Source organism: Pseudophryne corroboree, chromosome 5, assembly GCF_028390025.1.
Source record: "Pseudophryne corroboree isolate aPseCor3 chromosome 5, aPseCor3.hap2, whole genome shotgun sequence".
Lineage (NCBI taxonomy): Eukaryota > Metazoa > Chordata > Amphibia > Anura > Myobatrachidae > Pseudophryne > Pseudophryne corroboree.
Window position 1 is genome coordinate 632,870,699 of NC_086448.1, and position 20,335 is coordinate 632,891,033.

At 45.6% G+C, this 20,335-nt stretch overlaps 1 protein-coding gene across 2 annotated transcripts in view; it reads left to right on the forward strand.

The window, feature by feature from the left end:
* Positions 1–20,335, forward strand: part of CABLES1 (Cdk5 and Abl enzyme substrate 1) — a 254,796-nt gene that overhangs the window by 99,808 nt on the left and 134,653 nt on the right. Inside the window, exon 1 of one of the 2 annotated variants that reach the window (XM_063923589.1) lies at positions 10,571–11,325. The exons of the other annotated variant lie outside the window; for it this stretch is intronic. Within the exon in view, the coding sequence (XP_063779659.1) occupies positions 10,679–11,325 (647 nt within the window). The 5' untranslated portion in view covers positions 10,571–10,678. Of the gene's footprint in view, positions 1–10,570; positions 11,326–20,335 lie in introns of those variants that run through there. 2 annotated transcript variants of the gene reach the window in all.

A 20,335-nucleotide genomic window follows, 5' to 3' on the forward strand; every position in this document is an offset into this window, starting at 1 on the left:
TAGGGCATAGAGCATACCTCCCAAAATGACCCTCTCCAGGAGGGACAGAATGCTCTGCTCCTGGACTTCCCTCTTAATTTATGATTGCCATTACCCTTGCTGAAACACCTTTCTGATCCATTAACCTGTTCAAAACAGCTGTTGGCAATCCTAACTTAAGAGGAAAGTCCAGAAGCAGAGCATTTTGTTCCTCCTGGGGAGGGCCATGTTGGGAGGTATGGCATAGAGTAGATACAACAAAGCACTGGCTCAGAGTAACATAATCACAGCCTACTTAAAGGCAGCACAAGCACAGGATTGGCTAACACTTACCCACAGGTGTTTCACAAGTGCTCTCAGGTGCTCATTTGGTCTCCAAAATGGCCGCCTCCTGTACTGCAGACAAACAGCGGCTTCTTCGGCCATTCAGTCCCCGCACTCCCAGAACCTGCAACACCTCTGCCGCTGACCACGCCGCGTCCCCATAAAGCCGCACAGCACTGCGAGCAACCGCAACGGACGGACCCCAGAACCTGCAGTGAGCGGTTCGTGACTAAACTATATTACCCCATTCTGATCATTTTGTAGATATCAGATGGGAACCCTGGTCTAATTAGACCAGGGAGGAAATTCCCTCTGCCAAAATGGGCCTTGGCTTGCTATCTTCTCCCTGCAGAGTTATGTAACAATGGGAAACTCCACCGTTGGTGGATTCTCGCGTCACTCGCCTTGTGGTGTCATTCTCTCTGCCTGTCATCACTGTCACATCACTGAAGGAACTGACAGATACGTGTGTGGAGGGATGCCTGAAGTCTGTATACTCCTCTACTGGAGCCGTTCGTAGACCTACTATAGCTGCCTCCTGTGCTGCAAAAGGTAATGAGACGTGGGTTCAGGCATTAGAGGAAGAGCTACCTGAGGATATATCTGACAATGCCAGACAATACCTGTCTCACAATACCCCACCACCACCTAATACGTTCAGGAGGCGTCCTCTGAGGCGGGTGTGTTGGTAGCCAAGACGTCAACCACGTCTGTCCTGGCTCGCCGCATACTGTGGCTGAGGTCATGGAAAGTGGATCTAAACTCCAAAAGACATTGGAGGTACAGATGGAGCCTCCCTCATCGTTGCTGTTTCGCCGCCTAAACGGAGGATTAGTCACGCGTAAGCGATAGCTCAGGTTGTTCAGTTGTTGCACGGACAGGCGTGTTGAGGCATGACACAGCATGCAATACACATCTTCACCACTGGGAGCCTAATTCTCCACTAATACAGTACTGTAGAGTGAATAGCAGCGGATTGATCTACAAGCTCTGGCAAATGGTCAGTGACGACTGTAATGTTACTGTATACTGTACACACAGACCAGTGGTCAGACGGAGAGAGTCAATTTAAAAAAAAAGAAACCAATAAATCAATCAATAAAATTAGTGTATACAGACGCAAGTGAATGTGTTAAAACAATGGTCCATTGATGGGTTTGGTGAGCGTCCAAGTCCTGTAGACTAATCTATAAATAAAAATAGTGTATTCGAACATGTTAAAGCAATGGTCCGTTGACGTTAGGCATACAGAACTGTATGTGAGCGTCCAAGTCTCGCAACCAATACAGCAAAACCCATGGGAAGGGATCACTGCTGACATTTACACATGAGCTAATGTCTCTATTACCAGGCATCGTGGCCAAGCAGTGAAGTGTCCCACACCCCATGCTCAGAGTCCTGGGTTCGATGTTTGTTTGTTTTTTCTTCTTGACACTTTAATTTTTTGTTTTTTTTTATAACATTCATATATTTAAGAACCTTACAGTCAATAGAATTATGCACACCGGAAAAGAACTGTTTCCATAACTGTCAGGGCGTCTGACACACAAATCCGTAGCACAGTACTATATTGTGTAATGTACATTCACTCTGGCCCTCTCTAGGCCTTTTCCCCAACCAAAGCGAATTTAGTATCAGCCCTTCATTTACTTACTGTGTTGGGCTCATTGTCTGAAATGATCAGTCTCTCAGGGGAGGGGGAAGGGTGAGGGGGGAGGTGGTGAGTTCAGAGACGCTGTAGAAAATATTCATTCTATGTCTAGACCCCCAAAAAAAGAAACCAATAAATCGATAAATAAAAATAGTGTATACAGACGCAAACGAACGTGTTAAAGCAATGGTCCATTGACGTTAGGTTTATGGGAGCTATTAAATTAAATTCAAATGAGCTTAAAGCTTAATATCTCCAGTTCTGGGGGTCCAATTGGCTCAGAACTGAGTTGGTATGGAAGGGGAGAAAATTAGCTACCAGATGTTACCGACCCCAAGTTTCTGTGACCCCGACAAAGCTAACGGCAAGCGTTGGAACCCATGGTGGGTCTCAATTAACGGGCCCATTTTAGTCCTACAGGAAAATTGGTCCACTTTGCGCCCCGATATCTCCGACAATCTTGTGTTCCCAAAACCACAAATCCCAAGGCCTAACAATCCTGGGCAGCCCATCAGCCTGCTTCAAAACATGACAAGTTTGCTGCATGACGGTGGGAGGCCGACTTCTACAGTTCACCCAGATCTGGTTAAAGACTAGTTCAGACACCTGGGTACTGGAAGTTGTCTCTCACGGGTAATCTGTCTCGCTCAAGAGACGTCCCTCTCGCCAGTTTTGCACTACGGCCCTCCTTTTGGATCCATTAAAGGTGCTTACTCTACAAACTGGTGGGTTTCCTTCTGAGTACATGAGTGATTGTGCCAGTACCTCAGTCCCAGAGAGGCAGAGGTTAATATTTGACCCTGTTTCTGTCCCGAAAATCAATGGTTCTTTCCAGCCTATACAAAATCTCAAATCTTTGAGCAAGTTTGTGAGAGTGTCTAGGTTTCATATGGAAACACTGCACTCCATTGTACTAGCTAGAGAACCCAGAGACTATACGGTATCCCTGGATATACAGGATGCATTCCTGCATATACCTTTTTGTCATATCGCATCAGCAGTTTCTGCGGTTTGCTAATGGCAACCTTCATTCCAATTCCAGACTCTGCCATTTGGACTGGCTATGGATACTCGGATCTTCACAAGGTCATGCCTGTTATGACTGCTTATCTCAGTCGCCAGGGAGTGCGCATCCTGCCGTATCTAGACGACCTAATGATTCTGGCAAAGTCCCACGAAGTCCTCCTCTGTCATCTGCAACTGAAGATAACCTCCCTACAAGTGATGGCTTTTCTAAGGGAAGAAGTCCTCGCTGGTCCCAGCTCAGAGCATGGTGCACCTGGTCGGCACTCCTGGATACATACAGTCAGAGACTGTTTCTGTCTCCAGAAAAAGTCCTGAAGACTCAGGACAGGATAAAATGCTTCCTTAGTTGTCCCAGAGTGTCTATACACTTGGCGAGGCAAGTAGCCGGCCTGATGTTATCGTCCTTTGACATGGTAAAGTACGCTCAATTTCATTCCCGCCCACTACAGGTTTATCCTTTCCAAGTGGAACGGCCTGCCTCATTGGATCAGTTTTCACATGATCTCTTTGACTCCGGAGGTTTCGCCTGTCGCTGACCTGGTAAATCCAGGACCAGCAAGAGCAGGGGCCATCCCTTCTGGGTCCCCGACTGGATTCCCCTGACACGGACGCCTGTTTGAGGGGATAGGGAGCGGTGTTGGAGCAACACTCTTTTCAAGGTCATTGGATCAAGGAGGAATCACTCTTTACAATAAATATTCTGGAGCTGAGGGCAGTGTTCAATATACTATTCTTGCCCTACCTGTAGTACAAAACAGGCCGAGAACGATAAAACGGGTGTGGTATGTCAGATAGAATAGACTTAAATCGACAGTGTCTAGGTCGACCACTATTGGTTGTCAGTAAGTAGGTCGACGGGGACTCTAGGTCGACATGTGAAAAGGTTGACATGAGTTTTTTACATTTCTTTTGGTGTTGTTTTCTTCGTAGAGTGACCAGGAACCCCAATTAGTGCACCGTGTCCCCTCGCATGGCTCGCTTCGCTCGCCATGTTTCGGGCAAGGTGCCTCGCTGCGCACGTTCCCAATTGTAGTCCACGTGGATCGTAAACTATGAAAAAAGTCAAATTATTTTTTTTAAAAACTCCTGTCGACCTAGAGTCCCTGTCAACCTAGAAACCATGTCGACCTACTTACTGTCGCCCAATAGTGGTCGACCTAGAGACCGGATCCCGATCAGACAACGCTACTTCAGTGGCATACATAAACCATCAGGGAGGCACTCGAGGCCGCGTGGCAATAATGGAAGTGTCAAAAATCCTTGAGTGGAGTCTTCATCCAGAAGTCTTTCGACTCCTAGTGGACAGGTGGTGTCTACCTAACCTAGACCTCATGGCGTCTCGACACAATCACAAGGTACTGATCTTTGGATCAAGGTTCAGGGATCCTCAAGCAGCATATGTGGATGCACTGGTAGTTCCATGGAACTTTCGGCTAACCTATGTGTTCACTCCAGTGTCACTCCTACCCAGGGTACTGTGGAAGTTCAAATAAGAAGGAGGAATACTACTTCTAGTCATTCCAGCATGGCCTCAAAGGCATTGGTTCTCAAACCTGCAGGGTCTATCAACAGAGAGACCCCTTCTACTTCCTCAGCGCCTGGAACTGCTTGTACAAGGCCCTTGTCTTTACCCAGACCTGGCCAGACTGGCTTTGACGGCGTGGCTCTTGAAGCTTCACTCCTGAGGGCCAAAGGATTTTCCGAGGCGGTTATTCAGACTATGTTGAAAGCCTGCAAACTGGCATCTGCCTGGATTTATTACAGGGTCTGGGATTCTTACTTCACCTGGTGTGCTGATAAGAATTATGATACATATCGATGAACGTCCAGAATCCTGGCTTTTCTGCAACCAGGCCTTGACCTAGGTCTTCGTCTGGCCACCCTCAAGGTTCACATTTCTGCCTTGTCGGTGTGGTTTCAGACAAAAATTGCATCTATACCTGACATTCATACTTTCCCTCAGGGTGTACTTAGGATTCAGCTCCCCTATGCCCCTCCTGTAGCTCCATGGGATTTGACTGTTATATTAAAGGCCCTGCAAGAGTCTCCATTTGAACCTCTTAAGTCGGCGGATCTTAAATGGCTCACGGCCAAGGTCCTGTTTTTGCTGGCTATTGCCTCTGCAAGACTGGTGTCTGACTTAGGCACTTTGTCCTGTTGCCCACCCTATTTGAGTTTTCACCGTGACCGGGCAGTCCTACGAACTCAGCTGGGTAATTTGCCTAAGGTGGTGTCATCTTTTCACCTTGACCAAGAGATGATTGTTCCAGCCTTTATCTCTTCAGACTTGTCTTCCAAAGAGCGTTCTTTGGATGTGGTAAGGGCTCTTCCTATTTATATGGAGAGGACTGCCTCTATCAGGAGGTCAGATTCCCTTTTTGTTTTGTTTGGTTTCCACAAACGTGGCTGGCCTGCGAATAAGCAAACTTTGGGCAGATGGAATAGAATGGTAATTGCACAAGCTTATGCGCAGGCTGGCCTTCCAGCTTCTGCTGCTATTAAAGCCCATTCTACTCGGTTTGTTGGACTTTCTTGGGCGGCCCACCGTGGCGCGTCTGCAGAACAATTATGCAAGGCGGCTACGTGGTCCTCGGTGAACACGTTTATAAGGTTCTATGCCTTTGATACTTCCGCCTCTCACGATGCTTCCTTTGGACGCCGGGTCCCCAACCTTGAGGATCTGCTTTAGGACATCCCCAATGTTTTCCTGTGGAAACCAGAGTATCCTGCTGCAGAAAAGGATAGTTATTATAGCCTTACCATTGCTAACTCTCTTTCTGCGAGGCACATTGGTTCCACAAGGCGCCCACCCTGATGCACCTAGCTTCTATGGGTTTGTATTGCATTAGCCACTGGTACCTTCTCCTGTCGTGAGAATGTGGTTCTATGTGACTAACATCTGCCTTCTCTCTTGCCTGTTCCTGCATTTGACTGGTTAACGAAACGGAGCTCCAGTGCCTTCCTGTGGAACCAATGTATCGCGCAGAAAGAGAGTTAACAATGGTAACACAAAACAAACAAGAGTGGCACTGCGCTATAGATCAAGAATAGGTTAGAACTGCATGTGCTGCTGCAGGGAGTGGGGCTACTACCAAGCTCCACAAAAATACAGACACAGAGAAACCAAAAACTTCCCCAGCGCACAATACAGTATATAAGGGGAAAAGTTCACAACGGATTTTGTTGCCACTTTCCTAACCTTTTAATGTGATATGTAAGGAAACCAAACACTAAAGACTAAAAATCCAGTTCATTCGATCTTTTATTAGGTTAGAATGATAAAACAGAATTATTAATTATCTAAAAGACAATAAATCAAGGGGTGATTGCCTATTACCGGTAAACAAAAACCACCACAAATACAGACATATAACATATAACATATAAAGCAGAATATGTAAAGTGCTATTTCACTATGCCCCACTGCACTTTGGTAGTCTCCAGGGCATGGATAGAAATTCAAATAGTCCTGAATAGACTGGATGCGCTGATCTGCGTCTTACTCCCTCTATATTATTCAGTTAATGACCGCAGTGGTTATTTCATTGGAAGTCCTTATTGGGGAACGCACTAACGATGGTATAAACTGTGCTGATAGCAATCTGTACTTCTCCCAATTAATACGTCCCTTTGATCACTGTTTTTATGCTGGTTGAAGGGGACCTTTCTTGGATAAGGAAATTACCTTATACAGATGTCCCAGGACTGTTCTTTTGAACGAAGGCTGCTCACTGGCTATCCGATCCTCCACACTAATGAGACGGGAATGAATGGAGTCCGCCGGCGGAAGTCCCGTGCACGCTGCTTGTAGCGCTACTCAGCATGCTCGGGATCGATGATCTCTGGAATCGACGCGTTTCGCCTGCGTCAGGCTTCGTCAGGAATACAGAGTACTCTGTATTCCTGAAGAAGTCTGACGCAGACGCAGGCGAAACGCGTCGATTCTTTTCTATCTCACAGCACAGGGGTCACCTTACCTGATGAAAAGGCTGCGATGCCTTGAAACGTCAAAGATACTTGCCCCCCCTCATGTTTTTGATTTGATTGACACGATGTTACTTTGATATCACCATGTTTTGAATACAAATTACGATTTTTGCATAAGTCCATGGAGTGCCGCCTCATTTCCTTTGCTGCTAACACCTGAGCCACAGGTGGGGAAGGATACTGTGTCTGCATTATCACCAGGAGGGCACCCTGGCATTTTGTTTATTGTTTTTTCGTGAGTGCCGGATAACTTTGTTCTATATATATATATATATATATATATATATATTCTTCTTTTTAGTGTATGCTGTTCTGGAGAGCCTGTCAGACCACAAAGCCTGACCAACATAGTTGTGGTTATAACTGGTAGAGAATACAGCATTGAGATCCTTTTATGACATTTTTATATTGGCCTGATTAATTGTCCAATACGGACGAATTCAACGTTCTTGTTGTGTTATTTCCATACTGATATCCCTGTGGGAACAGCATTACTGATAAATCGGTTATTGATCCCATAGAGCCCTTTCAACATCTATTGATATGAACCCCTAATGAAGTCCTTTGGGACGAAACGCGTTGGGTTGAGGTTCAGATGTGAGAACATCAGACATTCATTGAAAGACATCATTGGATGAATTCATTTAGAATTTTTATGTCAGGTTGTGTATCAAAGTCTGTATTTTAAACTTTGTCAGGTACACATTACTCACTGCAAATGTACTGTCCAAGGACAATATGTGAATAAATTTATTTTAATGATTCTGTGGTCAAATAATCTTGGAAAAGAACCTACATCTAAAGTTACAATTACACAGCTCCCTTAGACATTTTTTTGTTTCTTGTATCCTACCTCAGTACCCCAGCTAACAGAGGGTTCGTCTTAAGGTTGAAGCTCACTCATTAGCGCGGAATTAGGTCTACACCACATCTATATATATATATATATATATATATATATATATATATATAATAAAGTATGTGTGTGTGTGTGTATATATATATATATATATATATATATATATATATATATTATATGTGTGTGTGTGTGTGTGTGTGTATGTATGTATGTATATATATATATATATATATTTACTGAAGTCCCAGAAACATTAGTTTGTGAATGCAGTGGTAATTGTAGTCTGCCAACTAAGGGCCATTTGTCAGTAGATATAATATTGTTGGCTCTGTGAACAATGTCTTGTGACCACTGACTGAGTCACAGTTTAGCCTTTTTCCTCGCTAAACAATGTTTTGTAAGAAATAATTTTTAGATCGTAAATAATACAAAAGCTGCTGCATACATGAGGATAAGTGCAACAGGGCAGATTAATATCAAAAGTACTTGGATATTGCTGCCGTAATTAATGTGACATAAGGAAGAGATGTGTGGGTCCTTCTAACATATTTGCTTTATGGTGTTAAGCAACAGCTATAGCGTTTGAAACCATGTCTTATCACAGCAAAATCAGCCAGTGTTAGTTGTTGTTGTCGTTTGTTGTGTGTGTTTGTTTTTTACTGTTGCATGATTGTCTTTTTGAGTACTGTATGTTTAGAGGGTCTAAAGGGCCCTACACACTGCGCGATAGTAATGAAAGATATGAACGATCTCGTTCATTAATGAACAAGATACCGTTCATATCTTTCAGTGTGGAGGCACCAGCGATGAACGATGCGCGGCCCCGCGCTCGTTCATCGCTGGTGCCCCGTCGCTTGTGCATGCAGGCCAATATGGACGATCTCGTCCATATTTGCCTGCACTGCTATGGAGCCGGGTGACGAGGGAGTAAAGAAACTTCCCTCCCCCCGTCACTGCCCCCTGCCGCCTGGTCGGCCGTATCCGCCGCCGGGCAGCTCGGCGGCAGATCGCGCTGTGTGTAGGGCTCATTAGACAGTGATTCCCAAACCTGGTCCTCAACGACACCGCTACTTCGGAGATGGGCTGCAGCGCTGTCCAAATTACAAATAGGGGAGCCACACCACTTGCAAGTGAGTCAGTTTAGGATGTCAGTTGATTTGGGTCCCTTATTTGAAATTTGAGATGCACTGCAGTATCGTCTTTGAAGCCGCCACTTCCCACAACAGTTCATGTTTTCCAGGTCTCCTCACAGAATCACAAGTGCAATAAATAGCTCCACCTGTGGATCTTTTAAAATTTGTCCATGAGTAATGAGTACATCAGTGCACCTTCTAGGTGACTTGAAAAACATGAATTGTTGGGGTCCCTGAGGACCATGTTTGGGAACCACTGGTCTAAGACAAGGGTATTCAACATGTGGCCCTTAAGCTGCTGTGGAACCACAAAGACCAGGATGCCCTAATAGAAAAACTGTGACAGGGTATACTGGGGGATTCAGTATGGGATCCCGACGGTTAGGATCTGGCAGTCATAAGACCGATGTCGGAATCCCGACAGGCAGGATCATGATGGCGAGCGCACTTCGGCCCATTCGCAAGCTTTGCTCGCCACACTAATTTGTTCCTCCTCGGGAATTCAGAATCACCGGGGTTCCCTTGGCTGTCGGGATTCCGGCGTCTGTTTCCTGACCGACGGGATCCCGAAAGCCGGGAAACTAACTGGGATGCTTGTGAACCAGAACTGTTATACCTTTCCATCATGTTGTTTTCTTTAATCTAGATTTAACTTGATCATCAAAGACTGACACTGACTTGGGTGACACAATCTCTGGGTTCTTATGTAAAGCCCTGAACACACTGGACGATATGAACAGAAACAATCTTTTTTGAAAGGTTTATCGTTCATATTGTCCAGTGTGTATGGATGAATGATGTGCATACCCGCAGGTCGTTCTCGTTCATCCATGATCTACCGAACATGAAGCTCAATTTTAACTATATTGTTGAGCTGCATGTTCGGGGAGTGCGGAGCATGATGTCACTGAACGATATCGTTCAGTGTGTATGCGCCATACCGCTGAACGATATACCATTCAGCGATATAGCGCTAGTCATGTACGGGGCTGAAATCGCCCAGTGTGTACGGGGGTCATCTCTCCAGCAACAATCTGTTACTGCCAAATAAGAAAGGCCAGCAGCATTTACTGTGTATTACACACTGCGAACGCACTTTTTTTTTTTAACCTTTTCTCGTTATCAGGATTTTGGACAAGGTATGCTAAGTTACCCTTTTTAAATGATCTATACTGAGATCTGCAGACTTCTAGCTGCTGTTACTTATTTAAGATGCTCAGCTATGCAAATCTTTTTCTTATAATGAATGATTCTTACATCTCCTCGCTGTCTCTCTGAAAAAAGGTTATCCTACATATTTATACGCTAGCATTTCTTTTAAAAACAAAACATTGTTCTGCAGGCAAAAATGTAAGCTTAAAACTGAACTGCTGATCTGAATGAGACCACAAATACACTAGAGGCTCTGCAGTTCCAGCAATCCTGTGTCCCTATATGCAAGGTATGAAATAGCCACAAGGGGGAGTAGTTGATATGTAAGCAGGCTGCAGTTAGCAGTAAATTGGGGAGATCCATCCCTTTATTGCACACGTGCAGTAGACATAAACAGGGGAGGGGAAGAGAGGAAGCATGTCATCTGTGATCCCGCCCTGACCCAGCAATAACAAGCAGTGCCTTGCTACTGCTGCTGTGTTGGAGCTTCTCTCTAGTGTACTCTCCTCTGTTATGCTGCTATGAAGCAGCCCTGCAGTCTTTGCTGATTTTTATAAAACACATACTATGGCCACTGCCACTAGCAGTAAAAGCAGTATCAATGGGATGATAACAGGCTCCATGCAGTCTCCAAGTTCATGTAGCAGCATGGATCACATTAGGAGGCAGCAGCACATGGATCTTCGCAGAAGGCAGGCTGCCCTTTCCTTCCTCACCAATATCTCACTGGATGGGCGACCACTGCAAGCTAATGGGGTAACAAGAGAAGGCACAGCATGTGCAGTTCTCAAGCCTCGGCAGAATTCCCAGCTTGCAGACAGGGAAGCAATGCATAATTCACCACTTAATACAATATTATCTGCAACCCCTCTTCATCCGCTCCATGCACAAAACAACAAGACAGGACTGACCTCTTCATCAGGACCATTATCCTGTTCTGTAAGTCTGAGACAGGAGCTGATGGAGCAGGTGATGCAGGTAAAGAAACAACAGATCAGTGAAGATGAGGAGGAGGATGCATTTACAGGCAGTGTTCATGTGCCAGGGACTGGGGCCCCTGTCCAGCCTACTTGTGCAGGTAGCAGAGGTCGCTTGAACTCTATAACCTCTGCCATCCTGCCTGCAGCTTTCTGTAGAACTTCAGCTGCCCCAGTCTTCAGCTGCAGTGACCAAATACAGGGAAGCAGCAGTGCCTTTGAAATCCAGAGGTCACGGTAAGGAACAGTTTCCCACTAGTCTGAGATACATGGAGTAATTGTATAACCTGTTGTACTGCAGAAAAGTTTTGGAGAACATATTCCTGATGGATCTAAAACGCCATCTTGGTAAATGTTTCTGTGTGCCTATTATGTTGGAGAAAACATGTGGCATTGGTCCACATTCAATTCTATCACATATTTGTACTAGAGAGTTTTATGGAAAAAGTATACGTAACAGAGGACCATTAGCAGTAATTTGTTCTTACCTTACACTCATTATCCAAAATCAGCCATAGGATGCACACAATTGTGTTTTAGCCATGATTGTGCAGTTTAAAAATGAGCACAGGTTAAAGGGTTGCAGGCTTGGCAGTGTGACACAACTGTGTCCTAAGCAGGTATCCTGCCACTGAAATGAAGGGGTATAAATTGATTGAGATTATCCTGGATGATTGGAGTTCTACCCTAATAGAAGTCTATGCAGTGATTGCTTCCTTATTATACCTCCTATAAGGCAGGTAGAGATAATAACGTCATTGTTTTACAGTACATACAAAATGAAGATCCACAGTTTCTTAAGCTGCATACACACGGAACGATTTAAACTACAGATATAGACTATATAGTCCATATCGGTAGAAAACATAGTACATATCGCACCGTGTGTATACAGCTTGTGAAGCCAATGCATGCTCCTGCGGGGTTGGTATCGCAAGAAAAAATAGACTGTGCAAATCTAATTTCTAGTATAGTCAAAATTGTATATAGTCAAACTTGTACATAGCCAAAATCGCAACGTGTGTATAGTCCATATCGGTGGTTCTGGGCTCCGGGGAGTTCAAGGGAAATCGCAAAGTCAAAATCGGCCTTTACACAGAATCGCACCGTGTGTAGGCCCCTTAAGATTAGGGCGACAGGCAATTTTTTAATGATTGAAAGCTCCAATGACTGTCTCTCAGTTGATGAACTACAGCTCCCTGTTACAGAGTGGCAGACTGCGCTGGGCATTGTAGTGTCATAACTGGCAAATCACAGGTTGGTGGGATAGAATATCCTTACTGTACTGCATTCACCACTGATGTGATTGAGAAGATGAACCTGCAGAAACAACTGTAGCATCCACCATCATGCAGATACAGTACAACTGACACATATAAGATGTTTATTTTCTTTGGGTGCAATGGAATATACTTAGTGGAACTGATGCTTGAGGAATACAGTATTTGTAGCATATTTTGCAGGAATTTGCAGTGTGCATGACCAGTACAGGAGCCATGCATACATTGCTCACAACATGTAGGTAATAGTTGCTTGCATCTGGTTAGGTGGGGCAGAGGCAGTCTAATGTCAGTCATGTACGGTAAGGCAGTGGTCATGTACTTGTGACCAGAAGCAGACAGGAAAGTAGCATCATTAGGTGTTCAGTAGCAGTTACACAAGGCTAATGATGATCATGACCTGATAAATGCTTTGCTGTCACAAACTGGTGCTTTGTTTTGTTGTGCATGCATAGTTTTTGCTTTCGTGAGACTATTTCAGCAAAATAACAGTTGTTACTATTATATTAAGTTTTCATAGTTTCATTACATAACAAAATGATTGGTAAAAAACATGAGAGCAAGTGGTACCTACTGTAGGTCTGTATAATGGCTGGACGCAAGCCAGATGCTACTGCTGCACATGGGCGGAAATGTGCAATACTTTTTGCGCCACAGTTTAGTTTTGTAAGTCACACTCTTTCTTGCAGCCAGCTCTGCACTAGTACCGACGTATGTTGCATTGCAATAATTTCGGCTGCATTCCTGGTGCTTTTGCTGTGCAAGCATGTATCTAAACTGATTGCTACGGACCAGTGCAGCAAGTATATTCCATGTATGACTGGTTTTACATGTCATACTTGGCAGCCCAGTCTATACCCAGTCTTCATCCTTTTACAAGCTGAACAATATGCATTTTCTCACAACTTACCAATTAAATAATGATAGACTGGACTTTAATGAACATTGTTTCAGCCTACAGCACATCATTATCTGTATGTACAGTACATGACAGGTACACATTAAGCTTAGCCAGAGTAAAAGATGGAGTTATCTTCATTATAAAAGGAAAATAGCTGTCTATACCATTGGTTCTCCATTCCAGTCCACATGTTCCCCTAACAGGCTACGCTATGTGGATTTCTTTATCATGCGCTGGTGAGTTATTTTAGATAGAAATTTCCACAACACTACCTGTTGGGGGTTCTGAGGGCTGGAGTTGGGAAACACTTGCCTATACGATCAAATGCAATAATTAATAAACATATTCCACATTCACATTTTCCGTTGTACAGATCACAATTCCATGAATGAATGACTAAACCGGTTACAGGACAATAGAATGTGCTGTTTTGTGAAATCCTGAATGCTGTGTTAAGATGTGAAAGCACAAAAGTGTGAACAGCTCCATTTGTCATTCATTTGTTCATGTAATATATGGTTGTAACGGAACAGCTGAGTACTTTGTTCACATGTAGACTTTGTAGCACAATTACTTTAACTTGTTGCTTCAAGTCCTGTTCTTACTACTTGATAGATTAGCACCTGCTGTAAGGAAAAACGGCCTGCTAGCAGAGGGATTGAGTAGCCTGTGTTATGGGTGTTCCTGGAATAGTTTGGTGACCATACAGAACAGACCACAGTACCCTATGCCTCTTCATCTTGCATATAGAGATATTTATGAAGAGGACTGATCAAACAAGGAGTAGAAAATTTAATTGCAGAAGTATGTATTGATAGAAAGCAAACTGCATATATCAAGGAGGAACGCTGACACAGTAACATTCCTAGAAGTTGCATTAGCTAGCTACAATCCAACCTACAGATGTGTCGTCCTACTGTACATCGCTGCTTCAGTCACATTAAACAGCCCTTCCAGTTGTGCCTAGTAGTGAGTGCATTTGCTAATGCCGGGCGTCGTCTTTTGCATTTTTTTCACACATTTTCGATCAGCAGTTCGTATATTTAATCAGCAGCGTCTGCTTGTGCAGTTTAGTCACATAGACGCCCAACGTTAGCAGAGTTGCATGGGTACTGCCAGCTCACTCATGCCAGGCATCTCACAGTGCATGGCGTATTGAGGCTAGATCATGTATGAGGACACCTCCTGTAGTGTAAATGGTCTTTTTAAATGTGCTTTAATGTTTTATCAAAGGCTCCAAAGTAAATAGTGAAAGTAGAGAATGAACATGATGATTATATTGTTTATACAGTGTTTCATCATCTCAAACAATGCATCTATTTAGGTGTTAGAAGTGAAGACGACTGAGAGCAATCTGTGCAGGACTGTAATGCTACTTAATTCAGATAGCGTTGTTCTTCTCAGTAGCACATGAGTTTTAGGCAAGAAGCAGTGTCCTACAATGTTCTGATTTCTCCACCACTTTAAATATTCCAACATAACTTGGAAGGTATGTACGTATTACCTACAGTATGAATTTTGTTTTCTCAGTGCTGCTTAACTTTTCATAATTGGTGTTTTGTTCCACCTCCTCCATTTACAGTGCTAGAATAAGGAAGAATAGTCAATTAAAATTCTATTAAAAAAAATCCAAAATAGACTGGTAAATCCAATATATGGTTCACTTTTAAGAATCTGCTGATAGTTGAACTTTCTCATTGGGGTCAGTTCAATTCATCGAGGATTGAATAGCTCCTGAAGGGTGGGAACTCTCGGAGCTATTCAATTCAGCGCGATGCTAAGTCGGTGAATGCCCCTACTCGTGGAGTAAAGTTATGTAAATATGTAGTCTGCATATTACAAGTTATAGGAGTACAAGCTATAGCCTGCAAATTGCAGGCATTGGTGGGTTCCGTGCAATTCTTAACAATCTCTGGTGGAACTGTCATCCGCAGTATTGGACACTGACTATTGTGAATATAAGGTTCGAGGGACTGTGGATTAAAATCTGTTTAGACAAACACCTGTCCTTATGAAGTGATTTGCTTTTACATAATGCAGTGCCTTATTTGCTCCTCATTGACGTTCGCTATGTCAGATTCACATGTAGACCTGTAAATATTTCTAATAACTATAAAACATATAAAATAACATTCGTACAATATAGTATGTCCAATCTAGTTCTGTATGAAGTACAAATATTCTTCTGCCCTTTAGTAATGATACCATGCCTTTTTATATGCTTTGAGTGTCTCCTTGGTTCTTCCACTAATCTGTCAGCGATTAGGTGTTATTCTTGGTGCAATAATTATTTGACATTGTGTGGACACTCCTCTTGACACTCCTTATTAACCTATTTGTGGTAGCTTGAAAAACCAGTTTGTTTCGTCATCTTGATTGTTAGACTCTAGACCATTAATCTTAACCTGTATATACTTTCCAATCTGACGTATTTCACCTAGTGCTCAGTTATATGCTCCCGTTTTCCACTTGCAGTGACATGAATGGCATTAGCGTTTAGCAGCCTTGTGTTGGCATTGGCTCATTCTGGGTCACATTCAGAGGTGAACATACGCCTGCTTGCATAACTTATCTTGTGTGTTTTCATAACGTGCATGTTCCAGAACTGTGTGTACTCACTACGGTCGCTTCTACACTTCTGACTGAAGAGGCATAAAGACAGAGATGGAGTGTGACGGTGGGTTCTCATGCAGGCAGAGCTCAGTGAGGGGATGTCGATGGAACTGCTTGCTATGCAGAGTCAGGCATAAGAGTTAAAAAGATAGGCCCGGAAACAGGTGTATTTACAAAGTACAGGGCTGGTGCAAATGTGCACTGCTGATAATGCCCAAAGATACCTTAACAAGGCCACTTGCAGTGTGGATTTCTTTGCAGAAATTGATAGTCAGTTACCATTTAGGGGCGGTTATGGGGAGTGGCTGCAAAAGCCGCATGTGTGTTGCAACCTTTTCTGTTGTTGATTTTTTTGGGGGGAGGGGAAGCCACCGGTGGATGTGTCAAATGAATTTCCATAGTGGCTACAGCATTAGCATAAATTGCTTCAACAAAAATATTTAGGTTGAAAAACAAAATGGGAATGACAAGATAGATGAGATTTCTGCAGCGGGGTACACTGGTATTCCACAGGGAATAACATCGGGGTGTAGAGTAGGATCTTGATCCGAGGCACCAACAGGCTAAAAGCTTTGACTGCTCCCAGGATGCATAGTGCCGCCACCTCTATATCCCCGCATCCAGGCACTGGAGCTCAGTTTGTAAGTTGGAGCCTGCAGGCAGGTCACTAACAGGGAGGACTGCTCCAGCAGCCCTGAAAAGAGCTTTTATAAGAAGAAATAGAAGACTTCAAGGGCTGCAGCATAGGCACTCATAGTGCTAGATGTCATTCTGACATCTCATGCTGCAGCTCCATCACCTACCCCGGCGGCGCTGTATACTGCCGCGCCCTGGTTGCCGGGTACTTACAGCGGAGGGCTCTGTTTTTTCCCTCAGCTAGCACACACTCACCGCAGCTCTCCAGGATCGCGTGGCTGCATCAAGGGAAGAGGTAAGAGGGTCCCCCAGGCGGGTCCCGCTGCAAATCGCGATCCAGCGCGGTCCTTAGGAGACGGGTCGCGCGTGATGGCGTGGACACTGTGTTGGTACAGGGACCCCACTAGACCACCAGGGCAAGGGCACAGGTCGGATTCTCTATAATCCGTTTTAATATGGGCCCACAGTACCCGGTGGTGAAGTCCAGCAAGGGGATAAGGCTCTGACCTGTAGCCCAGCCCCAGGGCTCCATTTACAGTAAATGTTCCCGCCCTGGAGCTGCATCTCTCTGTCTTCCTCACTCCCTGTCAGCGTTTGGCACCATCACTACATGCTGAGCTGATTCTGGGACTGCAGGGGCTTAGGGAGGGTGCTGCCGGTGGAGCTCGAGCTCCAGGCGCCCAAGACAGTACAGGGTGCCGCAGCTCGACTCCGCCGGAACCTCCGCCTGGCCGCACGGACCTCGCAGCTGTCAGTCACTGACAGCTGCAAGCCTGAGCAGCATCAGCTCTCTACCTACCTCCTACCCTCCACCTCTACGCGCTCCGTGATGCACGGGCGTCTGACGTCAGACGGGTGGAGACGCGGCCAGACTCCACAGGACTGCGGAGATGGAGCAGCAGCAACGGCAAGCAGGAGCGGGGCAGGTGAGTATTGTTTTTTTGTTTTTCTTTAGTGTGTGTAAGCGGCGCAACCATGGGGCACAATTACTCTGGGCACAGCTGCAGGGGGCACAACTACTTGGGACAAATCTATAGGGGGCACAACTACTGAGGGTACAGCTACAGGGGGCACAACTACTGGGGGCAAATCTACAGGGGGCACAACTGCTGGGGGCAAATCTACAGGGAGCACGGCTACTGGGGGCAAATCTACTGAGGGCACAGCTACAGGGGGCACAACTACTGGGGGCAAATCTACAGGGGCACAACTACAGGGGGCAAATCTACTGAGGGCACAGCACCAGGGGGCACAGCTACTGGGGGCAAATCTACAGGGACAAATCTACTGGGGGCAAATCTACAGCTGGCACAACTACTCCGGGCACAACTACTGGGTCCATAACTACAGGGGGCATAACTGTGGCCATGCCCCTTCCCTATGAAGCCACACTCCTTTTTCTCTAACGTCCTAGTGGATGCTGGGGACTCCGTAAGGACCATGGGGAATAGACGGGCTCCGCAGGAGACATGGGCACTTTAAGAAAGAATTTAGATTCTGGTGTGCTCTGGTTCCTCCCTCTGTCCCTCCTCCAGACCTCAGTTTGAATCTGTGCCCGGACGAGCTGGGTGCTGTTCAGTGAGCTCTCCTGAGCTTGCTGTAAGAAAGTATTTTGTTAGGTTTTTTATTTTCAGGGATCTCTGCTGGCAACAGACTCCCTGCATCGTGGGACTGAGGGAAGAGAAGCAGCCCTACTCTCTGCAGATAGGTCCTGCTTCTTAGGCTACTGGACACCATTAGCTCCAGAGGGATCGTACACAGGATCTCACCCTCGTCGTCCGATCCCAGAGCCGCGCCGCCGTCCCCCTCGCAGAGCCGGAAGACAGAAGCCGGGTGAGCATAAGAAGCAAGAAGACTTCGAAATCGGTGGCAGAAGACTCCAGTCTTCACTGAGGTAGCGCACAGCACTGCAGCTGTGCGCCATTGCTCCCACATACACCCACATACTCCAGTCACTGTAAGGGTGCAGGGCGCAGCGGGGGGCGCCCTGGGCAGCAATTAGGACCTCTTGGCAAAAGTTTGACATATATACAGTTGGGCACTGTATATATGTATGAGCCCCCGCCATAATATTGTACATAAAAGCGGTACAGAAGTCCGCCGCTGAGGGGGCGGGGCTTCTTCCTCAGCACTCACCAGCGCCATTTTTTCTCCACAGCTCCGCTGAGAGGAAGCTCCCCAGGCTCTCCCCTGCAGATACACGGTAGAAGAGGGTAAAAAGAGAGGGGGGGGGGGGGGCACATAATTAGGCGCAAAAATAATTATAACAGCGGCTACTGGGTTAACATTAAGTTACTGTGTTATTCCTGGGTTATATAGCGCTGGGGTGTGTGCTGGCATACTCTCTCTCTCTCTGTCTCTCCAAAGGGCCTTGTGGGGGAACTGTCTTCAAAAAGAGCATCCCCTGTGTGTGTGGTGTGTCGGTACGCTTGTGTCGACATGTTTGACGAGGAAGGCTATGTGGAAACAGAGCGGGAGCAAATGAATGTGGTGTCTCCGCCGACACCTGATTGGATGGATATGTGGAAGGTTTTAAATGATAATGTTAATTCCTTGCATAAAAGGTTGGATAAAGCTGAAGCCTTAGGACAGTCAGGGTCTCAGCCCGTGCCTGATCCTATGTCACAGAGGCCGGCAGGGTCTCAGAAGCGCCCACTATCCCAAATTGTTGACACTGATACTGACATGGATTCTGACTCCAGTGTCGATTACGATGATGCAAAGTTACAGCCTAAATTGGCTAAATCTATCCATTATATGATTATAGCAATTAAGGATGTGTTGCACATCACAGAGGAAACCCCAGTCCCTGACAAGAGGGTTCATATGTATGGGGAAAAAAGGCAGGTGGTGACCTTTCCCCCTTCACACGAGCTAAATGAGTTATGTGAAAAGGCTTGGGAATCTCCAGATAAAAAACTGCAGATTTCTAAATGGATGCTTATGGCGTATCCTTTCCCGCCAACGGACAGGTTACGCTGGGAATCCTCCCCTAGGGTGGACAAAGCTTTAACACGCTTACCAAAGAGGGTAGCCCTGCCGTCACAGGATACGGCCACCCTGAAAGATGCTGCAGATAGAAAGCAAGAGGGTACCCTGAAGTCCATTTATACACATTCAGGTACCTTACTAAGGCCGGCAATTGCGTCGGCCTGGGTGTGTAGTTCTGTAGCAGCATGGACGGATACCTTATCTGAGGAACTTGATACCTTAGACAAGGATACTATATTAATGACCCTGGGGCATATAAAAGACGCTGTCCTATATATGAGAGATGCTCAAAGAGACATTAGTCTACTGGGCTCTAGGATTAATGCTATGTCGATTTCTGCCAGAAGGGTCCTGTGGACTCGGCAATGGACAGGTGATGCAGACTCAAAAAAGCACATGGAGGTTTTACCTTACAAGGGTGAGGAGTTGTTTGGGTAGGGTCTCTCGGACCTGGTCTCCACAGCTACTGCTGGAAAGTCAAATTTTTTGCCGTATGTTTCCTCACAACCTAAGAAAGCACCGTATTACCAAATGCAGTCCTTTCGATCACAAAAAGGCAAGAAAGTCCGAGGTGCATCCTTTCTTGCCAGAGGCAGGGGCAGAGGAAGGAAGCTGCACAACGCAGCTAGTTCCCAGGAACAGAAGTCCTCCCCGGCTTCCACTAAATCCACCGCATGACGCTGGGGCTCCACAGGCGGAGCTAGGCCCGGTGGGGGCGCGTCTCCGAAATTTCAGCCACAAGTGGGTTTACTCCCAGTTGAATCCCTGGGCAATAGAGATTGTGTCTCAGGGTTACAAGCTGGAATTCGAAGAGATGCCCCCTCAC